Here is a 15,370-nt window from a genome sequence, read left to right as displayed (position 1 = left end):
CCAGACAGAGGAGCAGCTTCAGAGACAGACTGCTGTCACCGTCCTGCTGCACTGACAGACTGAGGAGACCCCACACTATGTGACTCTTCAATTCCACCCGGGGGGGTAAACGCTAACATTATACAAAGTTATTGTCTGTTATACCTTCATTGTTATCACTCATTAATTGAATATTGTTCTTATCTGTATGCTGCTGCTGGAGTATGGGAATTTCCACTTGGGATTATTAAAGTATCTATCTATTATATAGTGCCTTTCATACCTTAGATCTTCAAATGAGTGTCTCCTTATAATTCCAAAAGCTAAACTTAAAAGAAGTGGTGAGGCGGGCAGGCGGCCTTCTGCTGCTATGCACCTAAAATCTGGAATAGCCTGCCAATAGGAATTCACCAGGCTGATACAGTAGAGCACTTTAAAACACAGCTGAAAACACATTACTTTAACATGGCCTTTTTATAACTTCAATTTAACTTAATCCCGATACTCTGTATGTTCAATTCTTCATAATAACTATTCACAGTGGCTCCAAAATCCGTACTGACCCCAACTCTCTCTTCTGTTTCTTTTTCCGATGGCCTGCGCCACCACCACCTACTCAAAGCATCCTGATGCACCAACATTGATGGACTGAAAGCCAGAAGTCTACGTGACCATCATCATCAGGTCCTTCCATGAAAACCCTAAATACAAAGAGGACTGCTTGACTTATGTTAGGTAGATTGCCCAGAGGGGACTGTGGGGTCTCGTGGTCTGGAACCCCTACAGATTTTATTTTTTTCTCCAGCCTTTGGAGGTTTTTTTTGTTTTTTTCTGTCCACCCTGGCCATCGGACCTTACTCTTATTCTATGTTAAATAATGTTGACTTATGTTTATTTTTTATTGTGTCTTCTATTTTTCTATTCATTTTGTAAAGCACTTTGAGCTACATTTTGTTGTATGAATATGTGCTATATAAATAAATGTTGATTGATTGATTGATTGATTTCTATATTGTTTGGCTTTAAAGTTTAAGTCGTCTAATTTTAGTGGCCATCAGGGTTTCTTCCCAATGAAGAGGCGTATTCACAAGAAATAAAAGATTTGTTGTTTGGTGAAAGTGAAATCCACATACGCGAGTGGCAGAGATGCAAAGTGGCTGGCACACAGCACAGGCCGGGAGGTTGGCGAGCGAAGCCCCTAGTTAAACAAATGTAAACAGAGATGTATATATTGATAGTGAACATTTTCAGATGTTAAACTTGGACGGCGCGTGTTATTACAGTTTGTACGTATGCTTATTTTTTTGTATTCGCCATATGTCAGAAGCCTTCATTCTCTACAACGCTCAGAGGGCGCATACCTTTGCAAGTGAAAGAAGAGTATTGAGGGAGTTCTTTTGTTTGCACAAGTTGAGGTCTGTTTGCTAACTTCGGTGTTTGTTCCATTAGTGAGTTGAGAGGGAGCCACTTTTTTTAAACGCTTGCCGTTTGCTGCTCCATTATCCGTACATCAGAATGGTGACTTGCTAAGTGTGCTCTCAGGTTCATCGTGTCCCCCGAGTATTTGATTTTGGCATGTTGGCACAATTTGCAGCCGGCATGGCTCTTGTCCATCTCCTTAGTGCCTTATCCTCACAGGCGGCGCAGTGGTAGTGCTGGTAAGGAGATTGTGGGTTCGCTTCCCGGGTGCTCCCTGTTTGGAGAGCACTTTGAGTAGTGAGAAAAGTGCTATATAAATGTAAAGAATTATTATTATTATTATTGTGAAAGCCAAAATGAGCCCACACGTCCACTCTGTATGCCACGGCAGCCGCTCTAACTCCTCTGATTCAGCCATCGGTTGTCATGTTACAAAGTTGGCTCGGTTTGTCATGGCACGATCCACATTGTCTGCCAGATCCGCACGCCCGAGTATTGAAAGCCTACATACGTCAACCCTTATGCTACTTCCTGTCTCAATGTATGTTGTTATGTGAGCTGCTATCTTGCGATCGGGGGTTTAAACACAACACAGAATGAACTGCGTGCCTTGAAGGGGCAGAGTGGTGGCTCTGAGGCTAAGGATCTGCGCTGGTATCCCGAAGGTTGCCGGTTCGAATCCCCGTCGTTGCCACAAGAGATGCTACTCTGCTGGGCCCTTGAGTAAGGCCCTTACCCTTCAATTGCTCCAGGACTTCTGACCCCAAAGGGGTATGCAAAAACCAACAAATTTCTTTTGGGATTAATAAAGTAAAATAAAAAAAAAAAGAATGTAAATAAGTAATTAAAAATCGATACTATGTTTTTGAGAATTGATCGATGCACTATATAAAAAAACATAATATTGCAATACTCAAGTGTATCGATATTTTTTTTACACCGCTAGCAGTAGAGCTGCAGTAAAGAGATTGTGGGTTTGCATCCTGAGTCCTCCCTTCAGGGTAACGCTTTGAGTAGTGAGAGTAACGCTATATAAATGTAATGAAGGATTATCGTTAGCGTGACAAGAAAGACTTGTCTGGTATCGGTAACGTGATGCTCAAAAATTGAAAAAAAAAAATAAAAATACAGTGATCCCTCCCTATATCGCGCTTCGACTTTCGTGGCTTCACTCCATCGCGGATTTTAAATGTAAGCACATCTAAATATATATCACAGATTTTTCGCTGGTTCGTGGATTTCTGCAGACAATGGGTCTTTTAATTTAGGGTACACGCTTCCTCAGTTTGTTTGCCCAGTTGATTTCATACAAGGGGCGCTATTGGCGGATGGCTTAGAAGCTACCCAATCAGAGCACGTATTACGTATTAACTAAAACTCCTCAATGATATGCGATGTGCTTCCCGCGCGGTGCTTGTTTGCTTCTCTCTATCTCTCTCACTCTCTCTGCGCCTGACGGAGGGGCTGTTTGCACAGAGGATACGGACGATACTCTACAAATGCTGAAAGACTACCTTCACATTGATCCCGTCTGTTGCGGCTGCTTTACCGCGGTGCTTTGGCATACTTAAAAGCCCAACAGCACGTATTGATTTTTTGATTGTGTGCTTTTCTCTCTCTCTCTCTCTCTGACATTCTCTACTCCTGACTGCGCTCCTTTGAAGAGGAAGATCTATTTGCTTTCTTTTAATTGTGAGAAACAACTGTCACCTCTGTCTTGTCATGGAGCACAGTTTAAAGTTTTGTTATTTCATGTCTAGAGGGCTCTAATAATGTTAATAGTGTGGGAGAGTTTATAAGGGCTTAAAATATACAAAACTAACCATACAAACATATAGTTTCTACTTCGCGGATTTTCACCTATTTTTCACCTTACGTTCCAGACCCCACCGCGATCGAGGAGGGATTACTGTACTCTAAAGTTGACAAAAAAAGTCAAACTGGTACTAAACACGTCAGATCATCTACATGTCTACTGTAAGCCCAAAGAAGCAGAGAACCACAAGCACTACAAGTGTGGAGTTTCAGGTCTGACTGTTAAGGTTGACGTGAAAATGCAAATAAAATGAATGGGATGACCAGGAGAAGAGCCATAAAGCAAGCAAGGGAGTCACAGCCAGAAGGCCACTAGAACTCAAAAGGCAACCCAAAAATCGTATTAGGAAACCAAAGTGTCATGATGGGGAGTACCAAAGCACTTCCAGAAATGAACACTAGAGGGGGATATCCCATCAAAAACCCCAGTTTGGTACAAAAAGGCTACATTATCCAACCCTCCATATCCTAACTACAGGGTCACGGGGGGTCTGCCGGAGCCAATCTTCATGCTATTATATAGCGATATTGAAGAAAAGTTAACTTCAAAAATTGAAGTTCTACAGTAAAAATGTAAGTTTATAAAGTATTTGTGCGTTCATTTCAAATCCAAACAGAACGAAAACATGTAACGCAATGAATACCTCTGACGCAACATGAAATATAATTTTCTTTCAATGTATTATGTTTTACTATTTTTTCTATGGTTAATAACTCACAGTAATGTAAAATAGTTAGCTCTATTATGCATATGTAATAATTCCCATGAAAATAAAAATCTGTTTAAATTGTACATACATCCAGCTCCCCAAACGCAAGCGGCAGATCTGCAAAGAGGCTAGCGTGTAGCGCCCGCCTAGGGGCTGGCGAGTAAAGTGGGCAGGGGGCAGAGCCCCCAATGTGTATATACAGGGTGGTGCAGATCTAATTATGCAGATCCAGATCATCTGGATGACTTTGATTTATGAGGGGACGATTCCAGTTCGGTGCAAAGACGATTCTTCATGTCGTCAGTTCGCACACTTCTCGATGGTTTGGGATGTTTCGGGTGATTTTCTATGTAATAAACTTAATAAGTTATAGCGTAATGAAAATTGCATAATTAGATCTGGACCGCCTGTGATAAAGGAGCTTGGTTGGCGCCGACTCGACACTGACTGATACCAGACGCACAGGCAAAATAAATAAAATCTTTATTTTTCTTCAGCTGGAGGGCACATCTTCCCCGTGAACCGTCCAGCCACAACGCAGTCCCAAATCACAAATAAAAACACCAAACCACACAAATCTTTCCTCCACTCCTCCCGACTCTGGCGCCCCGAGTAGTGCAGGTGGGCTCCTTTTATAGCCCACCTGGAAGAGCTGCAGGTGCTCGTTGACCTACTTCTAGCTGTACTTCCAGGAGTGGCTGCGCTCCCACCCAGACGGGCTCATTAAGCCCTGCAGCTCCCCCGGGCGGTGGCCATGGGGCCCAACAGGGATGAGCTCCAGTGTTCCACCATTGTGGCCCCGATGCAACCCAGGGGGGCTGCCACCAAGTGTTCTGGGGGACGTAGCGGGCATCCCATGGGTGCTCCCCTGGATCCAGCGTTGTAGGGGCATCCCAGCCGTCCAGCACACACCCTATATATTAAAATGTACAGTTAAATGGGAATAATGTGTTTTTTTTACCTTTTTAACAATATTTTCATCTTGATGTTCATTCTATTTTTTTTTTTGGGTGTTTTATTTTTTTAATGAATCCATTATTTACAAATTAATGGGTCTGACGCTAAAGTAGTTGCAGCCTTTGATTATTCCATGTTGTTTGCCAGCGTGTTGGCTCTGCTCATTTTTAATTGTCATTAATAAGATACAACAAAGGGGAAAAACTGAACAGAGAAAGGATAAAATAGAATGAAATCAACAAAACAGAGAGAAGCATTTAAATAAAAAGCAGAAATATTTCAAAATGTCTTATAAATGTAAAAATCACGCTGCTATGCTTTTCTGAATCTATACTAATAAAAGGCAAAGCCCTCACTGACTCATCACTAATTCTCCAACTTCCCGTGTAGGTAGGAGGCTGACATTTGGCAGCTCATTCCTTACAGCTTACTTACAAAAGGTAAGCAGGTTTCATTTCGAAATTCTATGCGTAACGGTCATAACAGTCGACAACGTCCGCCATGTTGAACTTTCTTATTTATGGCCCAATCTTCTCGAAATTTGGTAGGCGGCTTCCCTGCGCTAACCGAAACCGATGTACGTACTTATTTCGATGGTATGACACCACTGTCAGCCGCCATATTGAACTTTCCAACGTCACTAATTCTCCAACTTCCCGTGTAGGTAGAAGGCTAGAATTTGGTACTTATTTCGGTGGTATGATGCGACTGTCGGCCGCCATATTGAACTTTTAACGGAAACCGATGTACGTACTTATTTCATTGGTATGACACCACTGTCGGCCGCCATATTGAACTTTCCAACATCACTAATTCTCCAACTTCCCGTGTAGGTAGAAGGCTGACATTTGGCCGGCTCATTCCTTACAGCTTACTTACAAAAGGTAAGCAGGTTTCATTTCGAAATTCTACGCATAACGGTCGACAACGTCCGCCATGTTGAACTTTCTTATTTATGGCCCAATCTTCTCGAAATTTGGTAGGCGGCTTCCCTGCGCTAACCGAAACCGATGTACGTACTTATTTCGATGGTATGACGCCACTGTCAGCCGCCATATTGAACTTTCCAACAGTGTTTGTTACTTATGGGCCCATCTTCAAGAAATTTGGTACACGGGTTCCCAACGCTAACTGAATCCTACTTACGTACATATATACGTCCATAGCCTGCACCTCGGTCACCGTCCCCCATCCCAACGCCTCCCACGTTGTAGGCTGCCTGTCTATATAAGGCCGTCCGTCACTCCAGTCTCCACACTCCCTTCCTTGCTTCGCCACGGTATTCACATCTCCCTGCTGATAACTACAACCTTTTTATTTAATCCACAGCTTCTCCACTGTTTTATTGTTCATTTATTACGATTATAGTTATTGTGTAGGTATTTTAGACTTACTTTACATTGTTCAGGTACCCATTTCCTTTATCATTCCAACCGTATCCCCATTAACATGTCTATCGAGGTGATCACCATCGATCAAAGAACTGTCACTTACCGAGTGGTTTCCATGCCCGGAGATGGCGCCTGCCTTTTCCATTCTCTTTGTTACATATTGCACGGCCATATCAGGCTCACTCTTGATATCCATTGTGTCTTATGTATTGAATGACTGGACAGGTTCAAGGTGTGGACTGATGACGGTACAGGAGATAATTAGACTACACAGGAGCACTAGAAGAGTGAAATGCTTAAGCCCTTCACCTATGGATCTGCATGTGAGTTGATGGCTGCCACTGAATTGTTCGGTTGTCGCTTTCAAGTGTACTGAAATGGCCAAATATTTTACACCTTTGGACAACCGCCAATGCCTCTTAAACATCTTAGATTGACAGGTGACGATTTCAGTAGTGGACACTTTGATGTTTATGAATGTTTAAACTCTCAAAAGCTGGATGTGAAGTTATCAATGAAACTGGTTGTGTGCTTACAACGCTTGACAGATGTTGAATGTCACTTCAACACAAGTCCTACAAATACTGTCGTCATTGAAACAAACCATGAAACTCAAACCGATTACGACAGCAGCAATCCAAGCTGTGAGATTTGAGACAAGATTACTGTTCACATGGCCGACTGTACGTTACATGCTCAGAGTAAGCTCAGCGCACAGCTTGGTCATATTACAACCGGAGGGCCGAACTCACAATGTGGTATACAAAGAGATCCTTCACAGATAATTATTGGCATATTCTAACTCAGTTTAAAAAGGTTTAATTCTCTTCTTAATAAACATTTTAAGGCAGTACTTCACTGCTGCGAAGCGCGGGTATTTTGCTAGTGTAGAATAAGAGAATGAAATCCCAGCTAATGAAGTGAGAGCAGTGCTATCAGGCGTTGTCACTGATTAGGAAGCTGGTTGGAACAAAAACCAGCAGCCACAGTGGGGGACCCCAGCACCGAGTTTAGGAAGCACTGGCCTAGCCAATGATATGCCTAATAAAATGTGAGCTACAACCGCCAGAATTGAAACAAACGGCCAGGCTGGTGTAGTTCTGAGTCTGGCGCAACAGTTGAGAAAGAAAAAAAAAAAAAAAGAACGGGAGTGAGGAAGTGGGGATGAAGACGCCTCAGACAAGGCTGAGGAGAGCAGAGAAGTCCAATAAGATCACCAAACAAGTCGGGAATACAAAGTTCAAAAGTCGAAATGACCACCAACTTTAACTCCAAGTCTCAGATGGATGATGTGAGGCCTGTGATTGTCACCCTCGTCATGTCAAAGTTTGTGACCTCCCAGACCACGCCCCCTAGCAACGGTTCACTGCACATGGCAACAAGACCACAAACTGGCACGGCCTGCGTAAAAAACAAAAATGGTGGAACGTGATTATGTTACCGTATATACTCGCGTATAAGTCAGGTCTTGAAACCTGAAAAACCGATCATAAAAATCAGACCTGACTTATACGCCCGTTGAAAAATGCAACACTTCATTTTTATTTTTTACATCTTCTTGCCTCCTCCAATCTCCCTTAAACTTTCTCGTATACTCTGATAGATATTTGAGGAGTGAACCTCAAGACAATGATTATATTTTTACATTATGTACATTAAAGAACCATCAACAACAAATCCAATCAAATTAATAATACTGTATATTGAACAATTATTCTAAAAGTAAAGTTGAATAAATTAAATTCTACAGCCGAATGAATAAAAGGTAAAATACCACTTCTGGTTAGCGGAAATAGCTCAAAAGTGGATAGAAATTGGTTTTGTACCGAATACTCGTATGCAAAATGTGGTTGACCGACGTGAAAGCGTCCTCAAGTGATTGTGTTTATACACACACGCACACACAACACCAAAAATGGTATTTTCGGACTCAGGGTGGTCTAAAACTAAAAGATTCATCAAAATCTCGAAATCAAATTTTTTGATGAGTATAATACTTTGCCTAAACTTCATATATGAAAGAGTAAAAATTGATTCTAGTGACTGTGGTAGTCATCGTGTTAAAGACCCTTTTTGTGTATTTTGAATATTTTGGAGGTCAAGAGCCTGAGCCTCATTTTAGGCCTATATAGGCCTTACAGCCTGCCTTTTGAGTGGGAGGCCAGGCTCCTTGGGGTGAGGCCTGTTTTAATGGCAGACTAGTGAAGTCCCAGTCTGTTTTATTCTTGTCATTTTTCTGGCACAGTATAACACTACCGTCTTCCATTACACCTAATACTTGTTCACAGAACTGGGTCAACTATGGAAGCTGGTTTTCAATCCAAGGAAACTTGAAACCACAAGGCTGGGCATCCACTGTGGGATGTGAACCTGACCATCGAGCTCCCGAGTGTTCTTCAAATCTCCTCTTTAGCCCTGAAGAGAGTTCAGACGCTGGACCTCTAACATCACTTCCTCTGTCGTCACAGCCTGAAGTTTGCCTCGGGACAGAATCTAAATTTATATATATATATATATATAAAAGTCAATGTACGAGGGGGGACCCAAAAATAACCGGAAGTATTTTTAAAATGTGTTTAATTTAATTTTCTGTACAAAACTACAATCAGTCTCCTTAAAAGTACTCTCCATTGGCAGAAATACACTTACCTAACCGTCTGTTCCATTGTTCGAAACATTTTTTAAATTCGTCTGAAGTAATGCCCACTAATGCTCTGGTCGTTTCTTGGTTTACCTCTTAGCCTTCCTTTCAAGTCTTTTTTCATCCGAGGGAACAAAAAGAAAACCACACAGAGCTAAATCCGGTGAGTAGGGTGGGTGGCTCAGGGTTGTCATACCGTTTCAATTATAATAGTTTGTGCAACACTTTTTTCAAGAAGAAAACAAAATTTCACTGCCGCGTGTTGCTCACGATAATCGGCCATCGTAAAAAAAAAAACGACGCTTGCACAAAACTACTTTTACAAAATTCACTGAACACGAGCACAACCTTCCAGACTGATGGCGCTTGGCAGACTGACTTGTGAGGAGTGTAACTCGATCGCCCTAACGGCCCAACCACGTACTACGAGTACCAACCTAACAACAACAAAATTACGGTTATTCTTGGGTCCCCCCTCGTATGTATGTGTGTGCGTGTATCTGTGTGTGTGCGTGTTGTATGTGTGTGTGTGTGTGTGTGTGTGTGCGTGCGTGTATGTATGTGTATGTATATATGTATGTATGTATGCGTGTATATGTATGTATGTGTGTGTGTGTGTGTGTGTGTGTGTGTGCGTGTATGTTCCAGCATCATATCCGAACGGCTGAAGCGATTTTCATGAAACTTGGCACACATGTTTCTCATTGGTCGACTAAAAATACAGTAGGGTGCAATCAACCCTAACCCGCCCCCTTCTGGGTGTGGTGGGAGGTGATCTTGCTGTCTTGTATACACGTTGTCACCCAGTTGACACTCAGAACGACCACCAGAGGGCGAACTGGAGGTGACTGCCAGCATTCTGTATGTTTGAGTGCCACCGCACGCCCCTGCTGCTTCTGAAATTAAATAGAGTTGGCCGGTTCTGAGGGTCAACTGGATGATAAGATACACACAAGATCACAAAACAAGCACATTGATGAGTCTTCACTGTTTTTTAATTTTAATTTTTAAAGTTGTGTTTTTTGTTTTTTTTTTAATTATATTTTTCTCAAACAATTAAAAAAAACACTTTACTTTCCTACTTGGGCAATGCTGGGTATTTCAGCTAGTAAATGGACTGAAGCTAGAAGATGGAACCCGACATCTGAGTGTGCACTACCGACTCTTCTATGTCGTGTATTTGTTTGATTTGTGACCTTGATGACCTGTATGCCCACTAACTATCAATTGTTAAATAATTAGTACACCATCTGCTGGTCGTTTCATCCTTCACAATCATTCTCATACACCTCTCGTGTCTCTAACACTCACTACTTCCTTTCTGTGTCACACATTTTTCTGCAGTGCACTTTTTTGACTCCATTTCCAGGATTTATTTCAGTCTGAGGGCGGCACAATGATTTTGTTTTTGGATTTCTGTATTTGGGACGTTGGTTGTGTTGCCTTGCCTTGCTGTTTTGGGCAATTCTGATCTCCTTTGTGCTCCGTCATTGTTATTGAAGAGCATCTTACGAGAAAAGCTTTTACTTTATAAAGATGCTATGTAGGGGGCGGCACAGTGGCACAGTGGCACAGTGGTAGCGCTGCTGCCTCGCAGTAAGGAGGCCTGGGTTCACTTCCCAGTTTGCATGTTCTCTCCGTGTCTGCGTGGGTTTCCTCCCACAGTCCAAAGACATGCAGGTTGGCCCTAGTGGGTGCTTGGTGTGTGTGTGTGTGTGTGACCTGTGGTGGGTTGGCGCCCTGCCTAGGATTGGCGCCCTGTGCTGGCTGGGATTGGCTCCAGCTGACCCTGTGACCCCGTGTTCATTTTCCTTCCTGCCTTGAATTCTACGTGTTTGGAAGCGTCACGTGACCATTACGCTCATGACACTGCTACGAAGACGGAGGTGGTCACGCCATGTGCTGTTCCTCAATGGATACACAATATCAGTGTAGTTCGCTTCCCTTTCAAGTAGGCCCCAGTGTTAGAATCGCCCCTTCGAGTTTTGACGGGCGTCTTGCCCCCTTCATTCGCGGTCGCCTGCATATTTTCATCTCCCATTTTTGACTTTGCCTTTTCCTACACAAACAGTAAATCATCTCCTGATCCTTTGGTTTCTCACAGCAATCCTCAGACCCTTCTCATGTCTCCTAACAGTCTCCCCATTTCAGGCGTTCCAACAGGTGACTTGCACACCCAGGAGTTTACCGTTCATCAGGACACACGTGAGGCCTACCTTCAGGAAAGACAGGTCGCGGTTTTCGTCAATGTAAGTGATCTCCAGGTTCTCCAGCACCACCGTGCAATTGCTGTAACTCCTCACGAGGGTCCTGTAGTGGTCTTCAGTATTCCGGAGCTTTGTCAGCCTGTTGCTAAGCCCTTGACACACTGTAGGAGAAAACAAAAACGTCAAGCATATCAATGTAGCGCTCTTAGCGTCTGTATAGTACGTTCATTTCTTTAACATTTTAGAGAAAACGTCAGAAATGTTTCTTCAGAGTGGTGACGTTTCGACATTATGGACTAGTGGGGCCCAGCAGATGTTGAACCAAATAATAAGAAGTCGTCATTTAACTTAGTATTGAAACATTTAGAGCAAACATCAGCGTTAAGTGGTTTTTCTACCATTTTCTATCCATGCTGCAAAAGATTTTAAGGATCAGAGGATGAGACGTAGTCAGAAACGAAGCACAGGTCAACACCGTAAAGACGAGGAGAATCGGAATGAGAGACAAAGTCGAAAAGATCAGCCCGAAGGATAGGAAAGTTCAGAAAGCGTCTGTGGGTTGTAGAGTCGTGATCCGCAATCTCGGACAGAGGTCACGTGTTACACAGAGGAAGTTGGACATCAAGCCTCCTTGTTTAGCTGATAGCCAAGCTGTCCCACGTTAAACGTTCATGCGCCGCCAATATCTGGGAGCAACGAGAAAGCTACGCATACAAGAGGGCGGCGTCTGTAAGAAAACAAAATGGCGAAAGTAACGGCACAAAAGAAAACTGAAAACCGAAAAATCCAGAAAATTCAACCCCCTCCCAAAGAATTATGGGAAGAAAAATAATTCATTATGACGCACCACTTGAAATGCTGGTAAACTCAATATATTAATCGACTGACGTGATTACAGGTCCTCCGCGAGCAACTCCATCGTGATTACATTAACATCTACGGACTTTGAAAGCGGACCTCCAACCTGCCCCCCCCCGTTGGCATTTCCACGCCAGGCGGAGTACTTTGAACAGGGATGCCCCATCTGCTCTCCAGAGCTCGTTACAAATACAGGAACAACTGCAGACCTTAAAGTGTACAACCAATGAAAACCACGAAAACAAATGAAAACCGTAAACGTCTAACAATGTTAAAAATTCGCACGTTGAGCGTCAGTGGGCCTGGCGCCCTTGGAATCGAGTTACCCGGACTGTTCGATAACATGCTGATCTTTCTGATCATTGAACAGGTCGTCACGATAGCAAATGGGGAGATGAATTCACTCATTCGGTATTTGAGGGCTCCTCTCGAGTGCCTCCTTGTCTTCCACGATTTGTCTCAAAGGCGAATCAGCACATCGTCGTCTCATCACAGGCTGAAGCTTCGAGTTTGGGATTTTTCTGTCCAGCCGTTTTAGCTCAAGACCGAAGTCCAGAAACCGTGACACACAAAAAGACAGACATACACTCACCCATCATCGAGATATCGGTCTAAAACATCGAGATCCGTCAAAAACCGGAGAATTTAAAGCTTTTGATCCTCCCCAATAGAAGGGAGGTTATGGTGGGGTTCGGCACAAAGCAATAAATGAACTTAACGAGTACATCGAGTGGGTGTGACGGGCCGCCATTATCTGGCCGGGACGCCAACAGAATGGAAGGACCAGGGGAAGACGGCATCAGTGAGGCAATACCTCTCCTGGGATGCTACAGGGCAGAACTCCTGGCCGGCTGTGGCACCACGGATTCCCGCAGGGCATGCTGGGAGCTGGAGTTTGGTATACAGCCCTGCTTGGTTCCGTGGGGGCCACCAGGGGGAGCTGCAGAGGCCCATAGTGGACTTCTACCACACCTGGGAGTGACTCCGGGTAATCTTAATCTTGAACCTGGAACACCCCCAGTACCTGAATAGAAGGAGTCGCCTCACTCCATTCCGGGGGCCGGAGTCGTATGGAGGTGGCTGAGAAAGCAAAAGAAGAAATAACTGTGCTTTATCTTGCGCTGTGGAAGGCAAACTCTGTAACTAAATCGTGTGCCGTGTGCTAAACCCCGTGTCCGGCCCGTGTGTGTCGGGGTAAGGGTGGCTGTATGCGCCCTGGTGGACCACAGTGGATGCATTGAATTGTATGAGAGCAGTGGGCAGAAAAGACCCCCGGAGGCATCTCTCTTAGCTCAACATGGTGGCATGAGCCTATGGTTAATAAAGTGCTTGCAGGGTGCGCCCCCTGGAGGGGATTTTTCATGATGACATCCAATTGTGCCGTCATCCTCTTTTCCACAACAGATTCCAGTGGGTGTGTGGGGTTGGAGCAGGCGCTCCCGATAAGTTTGTTCAGACGTTGCGCTCGGGTTGCTTCTCTAGGACTGGGGTCGCCAAGTCCGGTCCTGGAGGACCACCGTGGCTGCAGGTTTTCATTCTAACCCTTTATTTTTAATGAGTGCCCTGTTTGTGCTGCTAATTAACTTCTTGCGATAATGGAATTGATTTTTTTTTTTAAGATTTGTTCCCCTGAATTGCTTCATTTTTTTTCTTAAATGGCAGCCAAACAGAAATGAAATGTGAAGTGAGGGAGCCAACAGAAGACCAACACAAGTCAGGGCCTCAAACTCCAACCAATTTCACTCCAACCAGCTGCTTAATGAGGTGCCGATTCCTGTCATTAATTAAACGCGTTCTTTAACTGTGTGGCTTGTTGCTGCTCTCGTGGTATATTAACAGACATGTCCGACATTGTGGATTTTCTCTTTTCTAAGAGTTCTGTTGAAATGTCTTCAGGACCTGAGCACATTCACGAGACCTTCATCTTTCTTTATTTCCAGATATTGTATGATGGACACCAGTTGTTTTGGCTCATTTTGTATCTCATTATTGTTTATTTCTAGTAGGACTGACTCCTGCAATGTGGTGTTCACTGGATGTTCAAACTGTTCTTTATTCAACCTCCAGTTAATCCAAAATGCTGCGGCAAGAATTATTACATCCATCCATCTGTCCATCCATCCATCCATCCTCTTCCACTTATCCGAGGTCGGGTTGTGGGGACAGCAGCTTGAGCAGAGATGCCCAGACTTCCCTCTCCCCGGCTACTTCTTCCAGCTCTTCTGGGAGAATCCCGAGGCGTTCCTAGGCCATAGTCCCTCCAACGTGTCCTGGGTCTTCCCCAGGGCCTCCTCCCGGTTGGACGTGCCCAGAACACCTCACCAGGGAGGCGTCCAGGAGGCATCCTGATCAGATGCCCGAGCCACCTCATCTGACTCCTCTCGAGGCGGACGAGCAGTGGCACTACTCTGAGACCTTCTATGATGAATAAAAAATTTGGATGGTGCTTTCCCTCGCCCGGATGTGGGTCACTGGGGCCCCCCTCTGGAGCCAGGCTTGGAGGTGGGGCTCGATGGCGAGCGCCTGGTGCCCGGGCCTGCACCCATGGGGCTCGGCCGGGCACAGCCCATAGAGGCAACGTGGGTCCCCCTTCTCATAGGCTCACCACCTATGGGAGGGACCAAGGAGGTTAGGTGCAGTGTGAGTTGGGTGGTGGCTGAAGGTGGGGACCTTGGTGGTCCGATCCTCGACTACAGAAGCTGGCTCTTGGGATGTGGAAAAAGAATTATTACAAGAACAAGAAAATAGGAACACATAACTCCAGTTCTTAAATCCTCACACTGGCACCCGGTTAAGTTTGGGGAAGATTTCAAAATCCTCCTTTTAACATCTAAAGCATTAAATGGCCGAGGCCCGGCTTACTTGTCTGAATTTATCATGACTTACAAACCAGAGCGCACATTAAGATCTCAAGATGCCGGTCTGTTTAGGATTCCAAGGATTAATGAAATAACAGTGGGAGGTCGAGCTTTTAGTTACTGGGGGCCCTTAAACTGTGGAGTGGTCTGCCTGCTACTATAAGAGATGCCCCTTCGGTCTCAGCTTTCAAGACTCACGACTTCAGTTTGGCACACCCTGACTAGAGCTGCTGATTTACTGTACAGACTGCGTCTCTGTTGTTAGTCATCAGCACTAAAACATAAGTGATATGATAGTTAGAATTGGATACTCACCCTCACCTGTTCTGTTTCTCTTCTCGGTACTCAAATGTGCCACTTGGTGCCCACTGCCCACCTGCCTGCCTAAGGTAAAGTCATCCCTGATGGAGGATCGCAGGAGTCATGGGAAAGAGGGGTCCTGTCATCGGATTAGCGCTGTTTCAGCTGTGGGGTGGGGGAGGCGGCTTGGTGAGTGGGGTCTCCAGGACTCTGGACGGGTCCCGGTTATATTGTG

The 15,370-nt window shown here is 44.5% G+C and overlaps 1 protein-coding gene across 1 annotated transcript in view; it reads right to left on the bottom strand.

The window, feature by feature from the left end:
* Window positions 1-15,370, bottom strand: part of LOC120529821 (epidermal growth factor receptor-like) — a 238,812-nt gene that overhangs the window by 67,356 nt on the left and 156,086 nt on the right. Inside the window, exon 2 of the mRNA XM_039754000.1 lies at window positions 11,129-11,280. Coding sequence (XP_039609934.1) covers window positions 11,129-11,280 — 152 coding nt within the window. The remainder of the gene's footprint in view (window positions 1-11,128; window positions 11,281-15,370) is intronic.

Source organism: Polypterus senegalus, chromosome 5 (genome assembly GCF_016835505.1).
Source record: "Polypterus senegalus isolate Bchr_013 chromosome 5, ASM1683550v1, whole genome shotgun sequence".
NCBI classification, from domain to species: Eukaryota; Metazoa; Chordata; class Cladistia; order Polypteriformes; family Polypteridae; genus Polypterus; species Polypterus senegalus.
The sequence above is the reverse complement of the archived record's forward strand: the minus strand, read 5'-3'. Positions and strand labels throughout refer to the sequence as shown.